Source organism: Chiloscyllium plagiosum, chromosome 13 (genome assembly GCF_004010195.1).
Source record: "Chiloscyllium plagiosum isolate BGI_BamShark_2017 chromosome 13, ASM401019v2, whole genome shotgun sequence".
NCBI lineage: Eukaryota > Metazoa > Chordata > Chondrichthyes > Orectolobiformes > Hemiscylliidae > Chiloscyllium > Chiloscyllium plagiosum.
In genome coordinates, this window is record NC_057722.1 from 55,145,301 (window position 1) to 55,166,156 (window position 20,856).

General features: G+C 40.2%; 1 protein-coding gene across 7 annotated transcripts in view; it reads left to right on the top strand.

Annotated features, from left to right (window-relative positions):
* Window positions 1-20,856, top strand: part of LOC122556052 (SPHK1 interactor, AKAP domain containing) — a 396,794-nt gene that overhangs the window by 285,439 nt on the left and 90,499 nt on the right. For all 7 annotated transcript variants that reach the window (XM_043702455.1, XM_043702458.1, XM_043702454.1 and 4 more), the window contains one exon: window positions 9,345-9,459. In XM_043702455.1, coding sequence (XP_043558390.1) covers window positions 9,364-9,459 — 96 coding nt within the window. In that variant the 5' untranslated portion in view covers window positions 9,345-9,363. The remainder of the gene's footprint in view (window positions 1-9,344; window positions 9,460-20,856) is intronic.

The following is a 20,856-nucleotide window of genomic DNA, read 5'->3' on the forward strand; positions in this document are numbered from 1 at the left end:
GCACGGGCACTCTTACCCATTGTCTTTGGTCTTGTGACAGGCTTCAAACATATTGGAATGCTGTGGTGGGTGCAATGGAGAGGATTTTAGGTGTAGGGGTGCAGAAGGACCCTATTTCTCTCCTTTTGGGCCTACCCATTGTATTTCCTGCAGACACACATAAGAAAAATTCTTAAGAAATATTCTTACATTCTGTGCAAGGAAGAATATCTTGCTAGGTTGGATATCTGGAAAACCCCCCAGCCTGTCGGGTTGGCAGAAGATTGTTATGGAGCATATTCCCCTGGATTTTCTCACAAATATGGTACACCACAAAACTGAGATTTTTTACACAACATGGCAACCCTTTTTGAAATACCTGGATACAGATTTATCTACCACACTAACAAAGGCTTTTATATAGCCGTAACAATTGTGTTTCATGAGTCCAATATCCAGGGAGGAGGAACTGTGAATGTATGAGTATTTTGTTTGGCTGGGTTGAGTTATTACTATTTATTTGTTTGTTGTTAGGTATTTATTTATTTAGCTAAATAACTAGTTTAGTTTTTAAAAAATTTTATACTTCTCTATATATGTTTATACATTCGTATAGGAGGGTGGGTTGGGGATTTTTTTTTATTATTTGGGTGTAGTTTGTACTATTTTTGTACTGTTTTGAATTGCATTGTTTTGTATTTGTTGTAATATTTAAAAATCTATTTTTTCTGAATAAAAATATATTGTAAAAAAAGAGATGAATTATGGTCCAATTTTCAATTTAGGACATTCCTTTTGCGAAACCAAAATAATTACTTACATTGAAAATTGAGTGTCTTTTCAGCTAAGAACACAAATAATATATCAATGTAAGAAATGCATAAAAAAGGTCAAAAATAAAAAGCCTTTGATCAGATGAATGCAACTGGGGTAACACACAGTCCTGTCGATTAATAGCTTTTGGTTATTAAAACTGAAAGAGCATGGATAAAGACAAATGGGCTTTGGCAAACAAGCTGGAGAAACATGGATGATTCAGAGAAACAGCAAAAGGTGATGGAAATGTGTACACTTTACGCAAGAATTGTTTGATAGGTAGGTCCACAAGTAGTACGTTAGCTGTCATTTGGTCAGATGTAATGAATTTATCTGAAAGATGTGGATGAGGTTTGTTTTTATTTAGAATTAGAAATCATAGAGAACTGATTAGAGCTTTTATTTCTGTGCTATTAAACTGGTTGTAGAAACCTTTGAAACATTATTCCTTGTCTAAAATGATGTGAGTGTGTGTTTAAAAGTGCACGATGTTCATAATTACTTCACAGGCCCTAAAAAAGTAAGTTAATGCTTGTTGAGTATTAATTATCTCTATGGTAATCTCCAAATACATGGGCATTTTTTATGGTTATGATATTCTAGAATCAACCTTAACCCCAAATGTAGACCTAAATCATTTATTTTTGTTTTATTTTCAAATTTTATATTCAAAGTGAAAGATTTCTGTGGTTTTTACTTGCTGCTTTGCTGCCTGTGAAAATACATCAATGTGATAGGCTGCTTACACTGCTTGATGGTGTCATTATTGCTGGCTGCCTGGAGACATCTTTGTTTTTGGATACAAACTGATATTGGGAAAAGGGCAGTCCTTGCCATAGGATCGGTCAGACCTTTGAGAGTAGCTATCTTTAAGATCAACAGTGGGCTATGCTCTTTTGCTGACGTCATGGTACCTAATAAATTTTAAAGTCCTCAAATTGTGCTGGGTGGTTATTTAAGAAGTGAATACCATTTTTTGCATGAAATGCTTCTGCTGCTACTCAGCATAAATATTTTTAGATTTGGTTGTTGCATATTACATTTCAAGACCAGGATTATCTGCAGTCTTTGTTTTTATTTGCTTTCATTTGAAGATCTATCGTATATACTCGAGTAATAGTTGATTTCATGTAAAGGTCGACCCCCATTTTTGACTAAATAACATGGAATTTTCCATACATCTCATGAAATAGTCAATGCTAGCTCTTCACAGATAACAGTTCAATGTTTATGAGTCAGTCACGTCCCACTCCAGCTATCCAGTCGGCTGGTTATTCTGCTCTGCTCCTGATCTTCCAGTCAGCTGGCTGTTATGTTTTGCTCCAGGTTTTCAGAATTAGCATAATTCATTGTTTATTTTTCTTTATTTGTTTAGAGATCACTTGGGCTTCTACAAATGATATGATATGAATTTTGGTGGGCATGAATTTCAGCCCCTCAAAGGTAGTATCCATGTAATAGTTGACCCCAAAAATTGAACCTTAAAAAGTCGTCAAAAAAATTTAACTATTACTTGAGCATACAGAGCACCCTCAGTTATCCAAACCTCGATTATCCAAAATTTGGATTATCTTTAAGATCTCAAGGTCCCGATGCTTGGACAAACTATGATGACAACAAAGCCTGAGACCTAAGGGCGTAAAAATCTTCTGTTCTATCTTATGTTGTATCACTTGAAGTATGACACTCTATTTGAAACAAGTTTCTCGAAAACATAGTACCTACATATTAAATAAAAGCTTGTTTAAGAGAACTTACCGAATGAGAGATGCAGGGTCTGGGGCTGCGGCGTGCCTGGAGCAAGGGGAACGCGGGACATTGGGGAAGCTGCAATCTGATCTCACATCCATCCCCCACAGCCATCAACAAAATACTCCCCGCCCGTGTCATTCGGATAATCGAGGTTGTTCTGTATATGGTATCTTTATAAACTCAATGTATATATCAACTCCGTAACTGCAATTCATCCACATGATATTGGTATATATGCTGTTCATTACGCCAAGGAGAACTTTCACTCCTGTTCTTTGACTACCGCCCCCCACACCCCGGAGATGTTAGATACAAAGGCCATAGATGTTTTTGGCATGGTATTTTAGAGTCAAAGAGCCATACAGCACAGAAGCAGACCCTTGAATCTAACTCTTCTGCGTTGATCAGACATCCCAGTCTGACCTAGTCCCATTTAGAGTCATAGAGATGTACAGCATGGAAACAGACCCTTCGGTCCAACCTGATATCCCAACCCAATCTAGTCCCACCTGCCAGCACCCGGCCCATATCCCTCCAAATCCTTCCGATTCATATACCCATCCAAATGCCTCTTAAATGTTGCAATTGTACCGGCCTCCACCACTTCCTCTGGCAGCTCATTCCATACACGCACCGCTCTCTGCATAAAGAAAGTTCCCCTCGGGTCCTTTATAAATTTTACCCCTCTCTCCTTAAATCTATGCCCTCTGGTTCTGGACTCCCCCACTCTAGGAAAAAGACCTCAGCTATTCACCCCTATCTATCCCCCTCATGATTTTATAAACCTCTATAAGGTCACCCCTCAGCATCTGATCCTACAGAGAAAAAAGCCCCAGCCTATTCAGGCTCTCTCTGAAATTCAAACCCTCCAGTCCCAGCAACATCCTTGTAAATCTTTCTGATTTTATTTTTGATGTTTAGCAAGTATTTGCATTGTGTGGAATTTTATTGTGGTGCCTTTTGTTTCTACTGCTCACTCACCATCAGTTATTGATCAGGGAGTGAACTCTGTGAAATAACCTTCTTTTCACTGCATTATTCCTGTCATTCCTAACTATGGGTAGATACCATGGATTTATCACTGAAGCCATCCACCAATAAATCATAACCACAAAGAAAAATAAAGACCGGACAGGCTTGCAAATAAATGATCATAAACATTTAATGGTTATAATATTTTCAGGATAATTCTGCTGAAATTAATAAAGTCTGGCAGTAGCATTTTCCCATCAACTGTGCTATCAGTCAGCAGAAGGAAGTGGTCAGAAATATTCTAAGTTCAAAAGTGTTTATCTTCAGAACTCCACCCAGTAGGTATGTATCATATTGGTCAGCTTGATTTTAACTTTCATTGTGTTCTTTGTAGATTATTTCTTGATACTTCACTCACAATCTGCTGTGTTGACAGAAACACTTGCCGATCTGTGAAGTTCATTACATTAATCATGTGGTGTCTTGTTGTACGGGCATGCCAGCTCACTAGAATTTGAGCTGCTGCTCTTAATGTAGGGCTTTTCTCATTGGCTAGCATTTATTGCTCATCCCTCGAAGGAGGTGGTGAGCTGCCTTCTTGAACCACTGCAGTCCATGTGCCCTGAGGCTCACATGCCCTCAGGGAGAGAATTCCAGAATTTTGACCCAACAACTGGAAGAAACTATGATATATTTCCAAATAATTTCTGATTCAAATGTGTGGTGAGTGCCTTAGAGGGGATCTTGGTGGTGGTATTCCCGTGTATCTGCTGCCCTTGTCCTTCTATATAGAAGTGATCATGGGTCTGGAAGCTACCGTCTAAGCTATCGTCTGCAGCGTGTTTATAGAATGTACACATTGCTGCTACTGAGCATTGGTGGTGGAGGGATGTGGATGTTACTGGATGTGTTAGTGGATGTGGACTGTTTTGCCCTGAGTGTTGTTGAAGCCGCATCCAGGCAAGTGATTAGATTCCCTAGAGCATGGAATCAGGCCTTTCGGCCCAACAAGTCTACACCAACCATCCGATAAGTAACCCACCTAGACTCATTTCCCTACATTTACCCCAAACTAATGCACCTAACACTACGGGCAATTTAGCATGGCCAATTTACCTGAGTTGCACATCTTTTGGAATGTTGGAGGAAACTGGAGAACTCAGAGGAAACCCCACACAGATGCAGGGAGAATGTGCAAACTCCACACTGGGGAGTCAAGTGGTGAGTTATTCACCAGAGTATTTCCAGTCTCAGGCCTGTTTTTGTAGCCCCTGTATTTATATGAGGAATCCAGTTGAGGTTCTTCTTAATGGTAACTCCCAGAATAATCATAGGAGATTTAGTGATGGTAATTCCATTGATTGTCCAGGGATGGGGTTTACACTGTCACTTATTGGATATGGTCATTGCATTTGTGTGGTGTGAATATTACTTGCCACTTTTCAGCCCTATGCCTGGATTTGTTCGGATCTTGTTACATTTGAACATGGACTGCTTCAGTATCGGAGGAGTTGTGAATGATGCTGAACATTGTGCAATTATTGGTGGTCATCCCTACTTCTGACCCTATGATGGCGGAAAGGTCATTGATGAAGCATTGCTGCCACTGTGCTCTTTTAAGTATGAAGGACAAGGCCTGCTTAGTTTTATGCAATAGGAAAATTACTTGCTGATCTATCTAGAAGAGTCTATTGTGGTTAACAAAATCTAATTTGTTGCATGTTACCAACTAGTTACAATGATAGACATCGTCACAAACAACTTGTGGAGGACTGGTATTATTCCATCAAAATCCTAAGCCATTTTGCCCATATGACAGCATCAAAGTAGATTATGGCAGTCTTCTGTATTAACCCTTTCAGACACATATCCTTAAGGTGAGAAGTATTGTAATGTGGATGTAGGTTTGTTTGCTGAGCTGGAAGGTTCATTTTCAGACGTTTCGTCACCCTACTATGTAACATCATCAGTGGGCCTCAAGCGAAGCACTGTACATGATTCCTGCTTTCTATTTATATGTTTAGGTTTCTTTGGGTCGATGCTGTCATTTTATGTGGTGATGTCATTTCTGTTCTTTTTCTCAGTGGGTGGTAGAAGGGGTCTAACTCAATGTGTTTTTTGATAGAGTTCTGGTTGGAATGCCATACTTCTAGGAATTCATTCCTAGAAGCATGACATTCCAACCAGAACTCTATCAACAAACACATCGAGTTAAACGCCATCCACCTCCCTCTAAGAAAAAGAACATGAAATGACATCACCACATGAAATGACATCACCACAGGAAATGACATCACCAACCCAAAGAAACCCAGACATATAAATAGAAAGCAGAAATCATGTACAGTGCTTCGCCTGAGGCTCACTGACGATGTTACCTAGTATGGTGATGAAACATCTAGAAATGAACCTTCCAGCTCAGCGAGCAAACCTACAACCAGGGCCTCAACCTGAACTACAAATCTTCTCGAAACTCACTAAGAAGTGTTGTTTATTAGAGTAGAACCTCTTTAGACACACTATTTTTCCCAGAAATGCAAGCTTGAAACAGGCATTTTCCTTTCAAGAATGTAACAGATGCCAGTTTTGACAACAGCTACTTTGCATATCCGTGCTCAAACCCAATGAATCTCTTGTTCACTGATTCAAACAAAGCAAAGAGTAAGCATATACCAAGAATTTGTGATTTCACACAAAAGTAATTATGTATCTAAAATGTGTTGCTGCCTGTAAGTAACATTGGTGGAATACAACATGCTGATATTTGGATCTGGATAATCAGAGGTAACAGATTAGAGCAGACACAGAGTGAAGACAAATAAAAACTGGTTAATGCCACTAAGACTAGACAATGTCCTATTGTTAAATCAGATCAAGTAATCTGGGATGCAGATACATTCCAGATCAGCTTCTATCATTTCAAATCTATTTAATTGTGTACAAATGATTAACATGTTTTACTCTTCAGTATGTATGAATTAGTCAGTACCCCCGCACTGATTTCGATGATTAAGAGTGCTTTAAATCATTAGAATTGAGATAGAACGTCTTCATTCAAAAGGTGGTGAATCTTTCAAATTCCCTGCACTGTCAGACTGTACAGGCTCGGTCATTGAGTGTGTGCAAGCCTGAGATTGATCGATTTCTACAGATTAAAGTTATTAAGGGGTAGACTGGAAGAAAATGTTATTGAAGTAGAACGTGAGTGATGACCTTATTGAAGGTTAGAAGGTGTTTGAAGGGCTGAATGGCCTATTATTAGTTTCCTTTCTTATGTCCTTATAAAGTGAAGAGCAAAGCAAACCAATGTTTTGGAAAAAAAGACTTTGCAGATTTCAAAAATAGATGTCAAACTACCTTGAATACATATTGATTCACTGCTAGTAATTTTGATATCTTTATTGGCATTTGGAAACCGCATAGTGCATGAAAAAGGTCAATGTTCTTTGGCAAACTGTCAATGTTCTCTAGGTGGAAGAATGAGAGGAAATTAGCTGACATATTGAAGTTATATAAATTACATATGAATAGGAGGAGCTGTGCTTCATTCATTTATTCATGGGAGGGGACTATCATTGTTGAAACTTTATTGCTGGAACAGCACAGCAGGTCAGGCAGCATCCAGGGAACAGGAGATTCGACGTTTCGGGCACAGGCCCTTCTTCAGGACTATCATTGGCCAGGCTAACATTTATTGCTCATCCCTAATTGCTCAAGGGCAGTTCAATGTCAGTCACATTGCTAGACCTGACCAAATGGGGATGGCAGATTCTACAAAACAATTTTGTAACTCATTACAATAGAAGATGAGGCCCACTTTCATTTAATTTGAAACCATTTCATTTACTTATATCTGGGGTTACAGGGATATGGTAGGAGGGTGGATCTGGGTGGGGTGCTGTTCAGAGTGTCGGTGTGGACTGGATGGGCCAAATGGTGTGCTTCCACAATGTAGGGATTCTATGATAGCTGACTGTGGAATTCCTAATCAGTACCTGAAGCACATCACCAAACTGTTACATTAAAAAAAAATGCATGGACAGCCATATGGTATCTATCAGATAGGTGTAGGTAGTTAACAAAGATACTGATATATAATTTGGTTTTTTATAAGTCTTTTTTTGACATGTATTGGTCAGTTGGAACTCTGTATCTTAGTCGTAAATTTTAGTGAGATATGTCAATTCAAATGCTATGCAAAAAAATTGAATTTGGGAATGTGGGTTCACTGAATTTTGACCAAATAGGTGAGCAAGGAAATTGTCTGTCAAATATTTATATTAACAGATTTGTAAAAAGTAATGACTGGGAGGAGTTGGATGCTGTAGATTTATATGCATGGACCAGGTACATGGTTACCTGAAATGATCAGATTTTTATTTACTGCCAATGACTTCCATTTGCTAAAAACATCAAGAAGAGACAAGAAGACAAAAAATCCCTACGATAAGTAACATAACAGTGACTGCAATGATTGGAGAAAGACAGACAGTATTCACACAAAGTAAATAGTGGGAAAGGAAGAGAGAACAGAAAGTAGGAAGTGATAGTACCGAAAAATCAGGCAATGAGTTAAGGTACATACAGCAAATGACTAATTGTGGAAAGCAGTGAGCAATGATGGAGACAGCAGATAAGGCTATTTACGTTTCTTTCCATTTTATTTTATCTTCTGCTGATATCTCAAAATATAGCCAGGCCAATATTGGAAAGTGTCAATAGATATAGCCCAGATGTATCAAATGAGAGCATGACTCAGAGGTTTTTAGCAGCATGGTTTTTTATTACATAATAATCTTATTTTCCCCCTTTCTCCTCTGCTTGCTCTACTGTTTACTTCACTTTGTTAATCAACTGGGTTTGCGCAGTTGGAAAAATAAGCTGTGCCATACCAATATGTCTTTTTCTTGGAGGCTAAAAAAGTAATACAGGTCATTCTGGTCTAACGTGCATTTCGGTAACACAAATTGGCTGTAACACAGTTGACGAATTATGACACTTTGGATAATGCGAACTTGCTACTGAATGAGTATAACGATTTTGTATTTGTGGTCTTGTACAGCGTGACTTTCTATAGCAGTTTTCCATAGCACCATTTTCTATACCACAGGGTTGCAGAGGAATGCAGCTGCCGTGTTATCGCAGAATGACTGTCGTGTTGGATGTTTCCATTGATGCAATTTCAATTTCAGACAATATATTGAAGGAAGATACTGAGTTGACTCCTTTAAAGAAGTACTTATTAGTAACTGTATCTTCATGGTTCCTTACTCTGTTTCCAGTAAGCTAATCCAGTCCTGAGCCTGTGACCACCTGAAAGCTAACTTTGTGTGACCAGGAGAACTCAAATAGTCCTAGTTGCTCTGTACCAATCCTGACTGGCTGCTTGCCTCCTGCTGTTCTTCTGATCCCCTGAGGGCCGTATCTATGACAAGCAGCCTATAGTACACCTTTAGAAATGGACAAATTGGCCGCAGAGCTATATCACATTGCCAAAATTGTTAAGTAGACTCGAGGCATACTGTTGGACTGGTTTCACGACTCCTGGTTGGGTCACAAGAGTTGACATTAGCACGAACCAAAACAAAACTTTACTCCTTTGCATTCAGCTTTGGATCGTCTAGATTAAAAGTCAGGCAATTACAAACAGATGCAATCTGGCAAAAATTAGGATGCTAAGCAATGCTGAACAATTACAGAAAATGTTAATGATTTCTAAAATCACACATGAAAAGTTGATGCTTCCAAAAAAAATTTTAACTTGCAATAAAAATGAACCAGTTTAGTGCCACGACCTCATGTCAATTTTCTGTCTTCTATTGCAGTGACTTTGAATCCTCCCAAATGCGTCAACTCTTGGAGCACTCTGAAAAAATCCCAGGCAGTGAAACAGAGAGATCTACGCCCGTGACAGGGAGCTCTATCACAGCATGTAAAAAGGTAAATAATCTTACCACTTCAACACCAAAAGTACTCTATCTGGGACTTGCAATTGCTTATAGATATCACACAACAGGCAATTGCACAGCTCCAAAAGCAGAGTGGGATCCAGCAGCTGACAAGCGGTAGAAAGCCTAAAAATTATTTCTGTGAATGACTTAATTGCACTTCATATGAGTTCACAGCATCCATACAGAGATCATTCTCCAAATGGAATGAAACATTTTTAAAAAGCAGCAGTATGAATCAGCTAATGATTTCCATCATTTGGATATCTCAAGTAACTAATTGCTTTTGACTTCTTTCCCATTATCTTTCAAACCATGTATAAACCATGGGATCCCTTCACATAGATGCCAACATTTAACTTCCTTCCAGATATTGGTTATCTGAAAAATTTTAAAGTGATCAGCTTACTCAATTCACTGTAGCGAACAATAAGATTGTAAGTTCATAAAATGACATCAATGCATGTGACAAAGGAAAAGACCAATAAGGCTTTCTTTATAATCAGTCAAAATAAATGAAGAACATATGAAAGGTATAGAAAAAACAAATTAGAATAAAAATGTTATTGTTTAAACAAAGCAGAATGGTATCTGTGGTCATGCAAAGTCATGGCAGTTATGGTGACCATTTTATGACCAAACACCTCTTGCATCCTTTCCGTTTGAAAGGTGTAATGAATTAAGGAAAGGTACCTCTCTGACAGTGAGCCTCAGGTCGGCTTCCGATGAGTGGTTGGGATTCCTATGAACTGGGAGCTAAGAGGTAAGTCCCTAAACTTAGAGGAGCATGTTGCTCAAACTGACTCTTTCACTATGTCCTTAGAGCTTCAGGAAGGTGGTGGGCAGGTCAGTGAAAGTAGTGGAGATGACTGAAGATAGGAGAAGTTCAATGAGGGATGATTTAAACCATGGGGAAGGGATATTGACGCAAGTGAAAATGAAGGAGAGAGGGTAAACATAGAATTAGGGTCTCAAATACGGAGGCAGGAGTGGTCTGTGAAGCTGGTTGGACCAACTTGTGAACTTCAATCAGGATGTTGGATGGACAGAGCTACTCGCTCTGGGAACAAAGTCTGATTCTGAGTGGTGTTATAGACTAGGTCAGGCCACTCAAAACATTCATAAGCAGGCAACCCAGACCATAACTTTGCAATTTGTTTTGGTGAGAGTACAGTGAAATTTGTCCAGAGTAAGTTAACGAGGTTGGCTACCAGGTTAAAAACAGACAAAAATGTATTCACAAAATTACACAATGAAACACAAAGAACAGAATAAAGAACCCCCTAGAGAACTCAGTCCATCCAAACTAGACTTAATTATGCTGTTCTGAATATACACAACATCCCAAAAAGCAAACCCCTTTTAAAACATAGTACACAAAAGGGTCAGATGCTTACAGGTTGAAGTTAGAAGGGCAGAAGAGAGAGTTTCCACCGTTGAGCTCCCAACTAGTTCAGGACTGAACTAAACTGCTCAACTGGAGAGATGACCACTGCCCTTTCATTATGCAGGTCACTTCTAAAACATGACCACTTTGGTCTGAAGTCTCACCTGTTTACATATAAACAAAAGGCCTCTCAACACCCTTTTCATCTCTGTACCAAACTAGTCTGATCGGACCCCTCCCTGGTTTATTACCCCTCTGAGAAAAAGCAAGGACAGAGTTTACTTGAGTCAAGGGACAGCTTTAGCAAAAAATAAATACTAGCTTTGTGACAATGGGAGCTAAACAAGAATCTGGAGGCTTAACAAAATACAATTTCTTCAAATTGTGTTTCCACCTCCTTCTAAATGGTGCAGCTTTGTGGTTTCAGGAGAAGTAGAGGGAGGCTGGTTACAGTTCTGGGTGCTCACATTCTTTCAATTAATGAATTCTTGATTTGGGATCCCTGAGGGCACCATCAGGTTCAGGATGTAGATTTGCTCGCTGAGCTGGAAGGTTTAATTTCCGATGTTTTGTCACCATACTAGGTAACATCTTCAGTGAGCCTCCGGATGAAGCACTGCTGGTATTTCCTGCTTTCTGCTCAGACCCCATGATACCAAGGGGTCTGAGTGGTCAGACCCCTTGGCATTATGGTAGCCCACAAACCCACCAACACACTAAAACAGCAGCTAATGAACTTGAAAAACCCTATACAGACAAGCAAAACTAATGTAGTTTACAAAATACCATGCAAGCACTGTAACAAACACTACATTGGACAAACAGGCAGAAAACTAGGCACCAGGATACATGAACACCAACTAGCCACAAAACGATATGACCCTCTCTCACTAGTATCCTTACATACAGATAAGGATGGACACCACTCGACTGGGACAATACATCCATCCTAGGACAAGCCAAACAGAGATATGCCCGAGAATTCCTAAAGGCATGGCATTCCAACCGGAACTCTATCAACAAAAACCTTAACTGGACCCCATTTGCCACCCCCTGAGGAAAAGAACAGGATCACCACAGAAAATGACGTCACTAACCAAAGGGAACCCAAACATATAAATAGAAAGCAGCAAACACCAATAGTGCTTCGTCTGGAGGCTCACTGAAGATGTTATGGTGATGAAACATCTGAAAATGAAGCTCAGTGAGCAAACCTACATCCAGAACCTCAACCTGAGCAACAAATCTTCTCAAAACTTGCTACCATCAGGTTCAGTGGCATCCTGACCAATGCCAGGGATAGTCAGGCCATTAGGAGATGGAGCATTATGGTCAAGAAGGGCACAAGTGAAATGGGAAAGACCAGGGGTACCTTGAGGTAAAATCTCACTTCTGTGTCTCCTTTCATCATCATTCACCTGTCAGCAACAATTCAACCCTACCATTCTGCTGGGGGCAGCTTGCTGAAGAGTCAACAGGTGAACTATTTCTCACCCAATTTAATATGTCTGTCACATAGGCATCTGAAGTCCAAACAACTGTGCTCAAGGACTCCTTGGACTCATTTGAGAATTTTCCATAGCTGATCATCCCACTCTGAGCCCGAGTCTGCCACATAGAGTCATAGAGATGTACAGTATAAAAACAGACTCTTTGGTCCAACTCGTCCATGCCGACCACATATCTGAAATTAATCTAGTCCCATTTGCCAGCACTTGGCCGATATCCCTCTTAAACCCTTCCTATTCATATATCCATCCAGATGCCTTTTTAATGTTATAATTGTAGCAGTGTCCACCATTTCCTCTGGCAGCTCATTCCATACAAGCATCACCTTTTGTGTGAAAACATTGCCCCTTAGGTCTCTTTAAATCTTTCTCCTCTCACCCTAAACCTATAGTCTCTAGTTCTGGATTCTCCCATCCCACAGAAAATACTTTGTCTATTTACCCTATCCATGCCCCTCATGATTTCATAAACCACTGTAAAGTCACCCCTCAGCCTTCAACACTCCAGGGAAAACAGCCCCAGCCTATGCAGCCTCTCCCTATAGCTGAAACCCTCCAACACTGGCAACATTCTTGTAAATCTTTTCTGAACCCTTTCAAGTTTCACAACATTCTTCCGATAGGAATGAGACCAGAATTGCACGCAATATTCTGAAAGTGGCCTAACCAATGTCCTGTACAGCCACAACATGACCTCCCAACTCCTGTACTCAATGTTCTGACCAATAAAATAAAGCATACCAAACACCTTCTTCACTATCCTATCTACCTGCAACTCACTTTCAAGGAGCTATGAACCTGCACTCCAAGGTCTCTTTGTTCAGCAACACTCCCCAGGACTTTTCCATTAAGTGTATAAGTTCTGCTCTGATTTGCCTTTCCAAAATGCAGCATCTCACATTTATTTAAATTAAACCCATTGGCCCATCTGATCAAGATCCCATTGTACTCTAAGGTAACCTTCTTCGCTGTCCACTGTCATCTGCAAACATATTAACTACACTTTCTATATTCACATCCAAATCATTTATATAAATGATGAAAAGCAACGAACACAGCACCGATCCTTGTGGCACACCACTGGTCACAAGCCTCCAGTCTGAAAGGCAACCCTCCAGCATCACCCTCTGTCTTCTACCTTCGAGCCAGTTCTGTATCCAAATGGCTAGTTCTCCCTATATTCCATATGATCTAACCTTGCTAATCAGTCTACCATGAGGGATCTCAGCGAACGCCTTACTGAAGTCAATACAGATCACCACTCTGCCCTCATCAATCCTCTTTGTTACTTCTTCAAAAAACTCAGTCAAGTTAGTGAAACATGATTTCCCACGCACAATGCCATGATGACTATCCCTAATCAGTCCTTGCCTTTCCAAATACTTGTAAATCCTGTCCCTCAGGATTCCCTCCAATTTACCCACCACCAATGTCAGACTCACTGGTCTATAGTTCATGTTCTTTCTAGTTCTCTTAATTCTGTCATGATTGCATTGCAGTTGTACCTTTATTGCACTGTTCTGGAGAGTGTATGTGATGCATTTGTCAGTACCCAGCTAAGATGTAAATGCAATTCTGTTTCTCAATCATAGCCCCTCAGGTTCAGCATCTTCAATAATTGCTGAGCTTGGAGAGTGTTGCATTCTCTGGAAACAAATAAGGGGAGGAACCCTCCTTGAAACCTGTAACATTATAACAGCACTAAACAGGATAAACATAGGAAAGATGTCCCTGGTCACCAGATTGTCCAAATCCTGGGGTCATGTTCTTGGGATGAAGGATAGGCTATTAAGGACTGAGATGAGGTGAGATTTCTTCACCCAAGAGCTTGTGGAAAATCTCTGCCACAGAAAGCAGTTGAGGCCAAACTTTTGAATGTTTTCAAGAAGGAGTTAGATTTAACCCTTCTGCTAAAGGGGTCAAAGGTGATTGTGGGGGAAAGCAAGAGCAGGCTGCTAAGTTGGATGATCAGTTATGATCATGCTGGATGGTGGATCAGGTTCAAAAAGCTGTACGACCTACTCCTCCTTCCATTCTCTATGCTTCTGTTCATCATCAATTCCACTATCATTTCCGCCACCAGCATCTGTTTAAAACCCAAGAGTTGTGAATCACCAACTAAACATCAAAGGCATTTAAATAAGTACATGAATAGGAAAGGTTTGGTGGGAAATGGGCCAGGAGCAGAGAGGTGGGATTAGTTTGGTTTGGGATTATGTTCAGCATGGACTGGTTGGACTGAAGGGTCTGTTTTCATGCTGTATGACTCTCTGACCAGATGTGTGTTTTTGCACTAGTACAAGATTTTAGATCTTGGTGCCAACGTATTCTCTGAGAGACCACCTTCATGGATGACCCACAGTGTTTGTTATACAGGCAGAAGAAAAAAACATAACCTTGGCAATCATTATGCTCAGTCTCTCCATTGTTCAGTAATTAAGTGATGTTGCCATATGTGTGGCATGGATATTTATAATTCTGTCACTGGTTATCTGCCAGTCCAAAAGGAATACAGATGAGTCACTCATCTCTAGGGGGTCTGTTTTTGCAGTTTGTGGAGGCTCAGCTACCCAGTTTAGTTCCCCCCACTTTGTATTTTGTCTTCTCCTGCAAAAGGTGAAAGAACAAATCTGTGAATGAATGAAATTAAACTTTCACCCTGTGGAGGCAGAACTTTCTGTAAGAATGATAATAAAACACATCGTACATTCTCCAAGGATTGGGATGAATGTGAACAGTGGATAGATGTGAATGCTGCAGGATTCTGAAAGTTAAATGGATATGAGGAATCATGTAATGGTAAATACTTAGCAAGGCAGATTGACATTAGGAAGAAGGAATTGCATAAAGCACAAGGTGTGATTGTATCAGTAAATTTACCTAATTCCCCTGACCAGAAGTGCTGTGGATTAGATCATACAGCTGCATTGTATCTATGATTTGGGTGCAGTGCTCCTGATATATGTTCTTCTACCTTCATCCTCACCCTCTTGGCAAGAGCAGCTTACGGGATGTGAGTGTTGCTGGCTGGGCCAGCATTTATGTCCCATCCCAAGTTGCCCTTGAGAAGGTGATGGATAGCTATCTTCTTGAAGTTGCTTTATATTCTGGGGAATGGAACGCTCCTCCCACTCCTGGCTACATGATTAAATCTGGCTGCTGCCCTAGTTTTACATCCATCAAACATTCTCAACCTTTCCAATTTCCATTGGAAGACAGCTCCTATAAATAATAGCTGAGATTATGTCACACACAGACAGAGACATGTCTTTAGGAAGCCCTGAAAGAGGGCAAGATTTTAATTCATACAAAACCCAGTCACTTCAACTTAAAATCAGGCACAATAGAGCCCCCTGCAACTCCTTTGCTACATTTATATTTTTTGGATGATGATTATTGATTTTGACTATGTTTAACATTGTGACATTTACAACTTACCTGAAATGGTAAATGTTTCAGCTAATTCTTATGAGCACTGAACTGTTCTTCATACATATTAAGAGTTCTGTGCAATCCTAACCTGGGCTGGAATTGATTACCTGTTATGTTTCACATTTTGTACCTATTAATAGAACCAGTTTCAATTTGTGTTTTCTTAGAAGTGAAAATTCATCAGTGTTGACCTTATGATTAAAAGAGTGGAGATTGCTCAGCACAGGCAACTAGGGTGTCGAATGCCTGTTGTGTAGCTACCACCATTAGCAGTTGCAAAAGGAAATTATAATTGATGCATGTCACTATGCTCATACCTGCACTACAAATTGTACTGATCGCACCTTGACGAAGGTGTGTGCAGCTAATATCAACCAGGGTATGCAGGGCAGGTAATCATGAAATCAGTCAGCGCACTATCATAATCTGGTGGTGGTGTTCCACTTGGTGGCTGGCTTGTTGGCTTGTCCCACATGATTACATTCTTCTCAGCGCATTAGAAATTTATGCAAAGGCAGAACACGTGGGTGTCATATTCAAAAGGCACGTTGACAGCATTTCATCGTCTGTAACTCAGCAACGTCGCTCAACCTCTGCTCATCACGTCCATCCACTCCTGGAGATGTCAGAGACCAGGCAAAAGTCGAGTCAAGATTTAGCAATGCCTTCATAGAGATTTCCCTGAAGGCTGTCAAGTAGAGAGGGTTGAAGGCAGGCTGGACAGAGTTTGCCATGGATAGCTCAAGGGAACCATTGTCCTGTACCATAAAAGGATGAATGATCTGCTCTGAGAAGATAGTGATATGGCAATGCTTCATGTTCTTATGAATTAATATTGTAAAGTTGCCACTGCAGAGAATTGCCACTAAGCATTGAGTATTTATGACATGGCATGCCAATGAATGCAACCCTGATCCCTAACAGTTGGCAATGCCAACCTGATGAAAATTCTAACGGCAAACGGAGCACTGATAGGCTTGCAAAGTCCTTCCTACTAACACTCGGGGGGTGGGAGGTGGGGGGGGGGGGGGTTTACCAACATCCAGAGAACTGCCTCACACACAAGTCAAACATGTCGTACATAATAACCCCCAAACTAGTCATCCTCAGGTAATTATACCTTATGGACAATATCCCAGACACTAGGATCATCATCCCAAACTATGTCTGTTCCACTGGCAGGGCAGACTAACCAGAAGTCTCACCACAGTGGTATACAGTACTGTGTTCTCCACATTGATTCCTGACCCTTAAGCCTCATGATTTGACTCTGATTACAGGATAACTTCAGGGTTTTTGCTGGTATTCAATGTTCAGTTAAGTAACATAAATTGAAACAGACTGCCAAATTGAAAGCTGTCACATGAACGATTTGGAGTCAGTGATACTGCTGATAATTAATGCAGAGTGTGCTGCTGACTAGCCAGGAGGTACATCCTGTAATATTGACCCTAAGAATAAGAGGCAGAATATCAGGCAATTCACGCTGGTGCATTTATGTGGTATTTTGTTGGTTAGATAACTACCAGCAACTCCTAGTAGCTAGTTCACTGGCTAGCCAAAAAAAATCATTCCTTGGACTGTAAGAAACCTTTTTTTAATATTATGATCTCTTTAAAAAGGATAATGAGGTTTTTAAGCTTTTTCAACATAATTCCAGATATAAATAATGAAGCCTCTAGCTTAGTGCCTTCTTTAAATACTAAAGAACATAAGTTCTGACTAATGAAATGTTATCAGAGAAGCACAGAATATGAAATGAAATGGGGAGACCATTCAGCCCAACATACATGCACCAACCCGTTTTAAATGGAATAAGTTTTATTGTCACATGGACTCACATGAGTACAATGAAAAATTTACAAGTTGCCACTTTTGCCACCATCTTCGGTACAAAAGTGCCTAGACATTGAATTTTAGTACAAGTCAAAAAAATAAAGAAAACAATGTGTAAAAAGTTAAACATTAAGCTTTCTTACTGAAAAGTAGAAATACAAAGAAACATAGTTAACAGTTCAACATCACAGGTCATTAGCGCCTGGCCATGCTGGGTTCACACTCCTCACAAGGGCTTCACCTTGCCCCCGCCATCACCCCAGGCTGTTTGTTCCTGCTCTCATCGCCAGCTGTCTGTCTGCCCGTTCTTGCCACCTCATGCCCTGTCCCCACTCTCGCCATCTTGCACCCTGTTCCCGTTCCTGCTGCCTCACGCCTGTTTCCATTCCCGCTCTCATCACCAGCTGTCTGTCCGCCTGCCTGCTCTCGGTGCCTCACACCATGTTACTGCTCCTGCCACTGCCCTGGGTTGCCTGCTCCCACTCTTGCCACTGGCCATTTCGGCTCAGGAGGACTGCCACTCGATGCCGGGGACCTCTCTCCACTTTGGGCTCGGCCTCCTCATGCTGCCTTCATCTCCTCCATGCTGCACAAACTCACACCTTACGTAAGATAAATAGGTTAAACTAAGAAAAAAAAGTATTGAAATAATTTTTTTAAAAAGTGAACAGGGTACAAAAAAAAATGGTATGAGCCTGCACATTCTGCTGCTACTTCACCACCATCTTGAAACTCAATCTTTGGTATTCACCTTAATATTACTCTGATCATTCCCCATAACGTGGTATTTTCTATTTCCTTCAAGTATTTATCAAATTCTCTTTTGAACATGTTTGAGTCTGCCTCTACCACCTTTTTGTTTAGACCATGATTTCCAGAACTCATTAAACCAATGAAATATTGTATATAGTACTTTGCTGAAAATGTGTTGCTGGAAAAGCGCAGCAGGTCAGGCAGCATCCAAGGAACAGGAGAATCGACGTTTCGGGCATAAGCCCTTCTTCAGGAAAGGGCTTATGCCCGAAACGTCGATTCTCCTGTTCCTTGGATGCTGCCTGACCTGCTGCGCTTTTCCAGCAACACATTTTCAGCTCTGATCTCCAGCATCTGCAGTCCTCACTTTCTCCTATATCGTACTTTGACCAGACACTTTAAATCTATGTTTTTGGCTAGCCATTGAAATAATTTGAGGAGAAAGTGAGGACTGCAGATGCTGGAGATCAGAGCTGAAAATGTGTTGCTGGAAAAGCGCAGCAGGTCAGGCAGCATCCAAGGAACAGGAGAATCGACGTTTCGGGCATAAGCCCTTCTTCAGGAATGAAATAATTTGTCCAGGTGAACTTCAGCAAAACTTTTCTATGATTTTGAATCACACCGTATGACAGGATTATTATGGTGCAGAAGGAGGCCGTTAGCCCATCATACCTGCACCAGTTCTGTTACCTAGTGCCAATCTCCTGCCTTTTTCCTATATCCCTGCACATCATTTCTATGCAAATAATCATTCAGTTTCCTCTCAAATACATCAATTGAACCAGCCTCCACCATAACTCCAGGCAGTACATTCCATACCCTAACTATTTGCTCTGTGAAAGTTTATTTTCCTTCCATTACCTTTGCTACTTTTGTACATGACTAAATCTATACCCTCTCATTTTTATTTCTTTCCCAAGTGTAAGTGTTTCTCCCTATCTCTTCTATCCAGCCCACTATCTCATAAATAGACCCCCCAACTGTCCTAAACCACTATCTCATCTCCTTTCTGCCTTCTCTCCAAGATGAACACTCCCAATTTCTTCAATCTACCCTCATAACTGAAATTTCTCATCCTTGGAACAACTCTTGGAAATCATTCTGCACTCTCTCCAATGCAAGCATATCTTTCATATGTTGTGGTACCCACAGCTATACATAATATTGCAGTTGAGGTCTAACAAGTGTCTCTACAAGTTCAACACCACCTCCCTACTCATGTACAATAAGCTTCTATTAATTAAAGTTGAGTACACTGTAGAGAAGTTTTACAACTATGTTGCCGGGAGTGGAAGTTTTGAGTTATGAGGAGAGGTTAGATAGGCTAGGACTTCTTTTCCCAGAGCGTAGGAGGTTAAGGGGTGACCTTATAGAAGCTTATAAAATCATGAGGGGCACAGATATAGGGAATAGCAAAAGTCTTTTCCCCAGGGTTGATGAGTTCAAAACCAGAGGGCATAATTTTAAAGTGAGAGGAAAAAGATTTAAAAGGGATCTGAGTAGCAACTTTTTCACAGGATGTTTAGTATGTGGAATGATCTGCCAGAGGAAGTGATAGATGCAGGTACAGTTACCACATTTAAAAGACATTTGGATAGGTACATAAAAAGGAAATGTTTTAGGGAACGTGGGCCAAATGCAGGCAAATAGAACTAGTTTAGTTTGGGAAACTTGGTTGGCATGGACAAGTTGGACCAAGAGATCTAGTTCCAGGCTGTATGCCGCTACCTATTGTCTTCACCTATCTTACCACTTTTGATGACCTATGCACACCTTCTTTAAATTTTTAATTTTTTTTTAATTTTAAATTTTTTAAAATCTTCTCTCCTCTAAGAAGACCAATGCCAGTATTGATCCTCTTCCTGTAATTGAGTTCCCTCTTCCCTGTTGGGATTTTACTAAATCTCCTCTGCAATCTTAACTACAAGGTGTTGTCATTTTTATTTTAAACTGGTTTAACATAAAATTCCTTGATTTTTTTATTATTCGATTCACTTAATTAAACAGGGAATGCTGTATGCCTTTTTACAGCCATCTCAATTTGTCGTGATGAACTCCAACTACAAGTTGGCAAGTGGATCACAGCAGATCTGAGCTCATGGTAGGGGAAATGGTGAAGGAAATTAGAGAGTTTTGGAAACCTTCAAAGGCTTGTTTCCAAATACCCATAGGTCTCTTCATTTCTGCATCCTGTTTTAAAACAAAACTGTACCATTTTGTAAATATTGCTTTTCTTTACTCTTCCAACTAAAATAAGTCACATCATTCTTCTCAACATTAAAGTTCCTTTGTCATGTGTCCGCCCATTTCAGTGGTCTATCATGAAGCCTGTCACTATCCTAATAATTGTTTAATACATTTGAGCTCTGTATCGACTGTAAACATTGCTTATTTGACCTGAATACCTAAATCCAGCTCAGGTAATATGTACTTAAAAAAAACATCTTTTTCTAAAATAAATCCTTGCACTGAA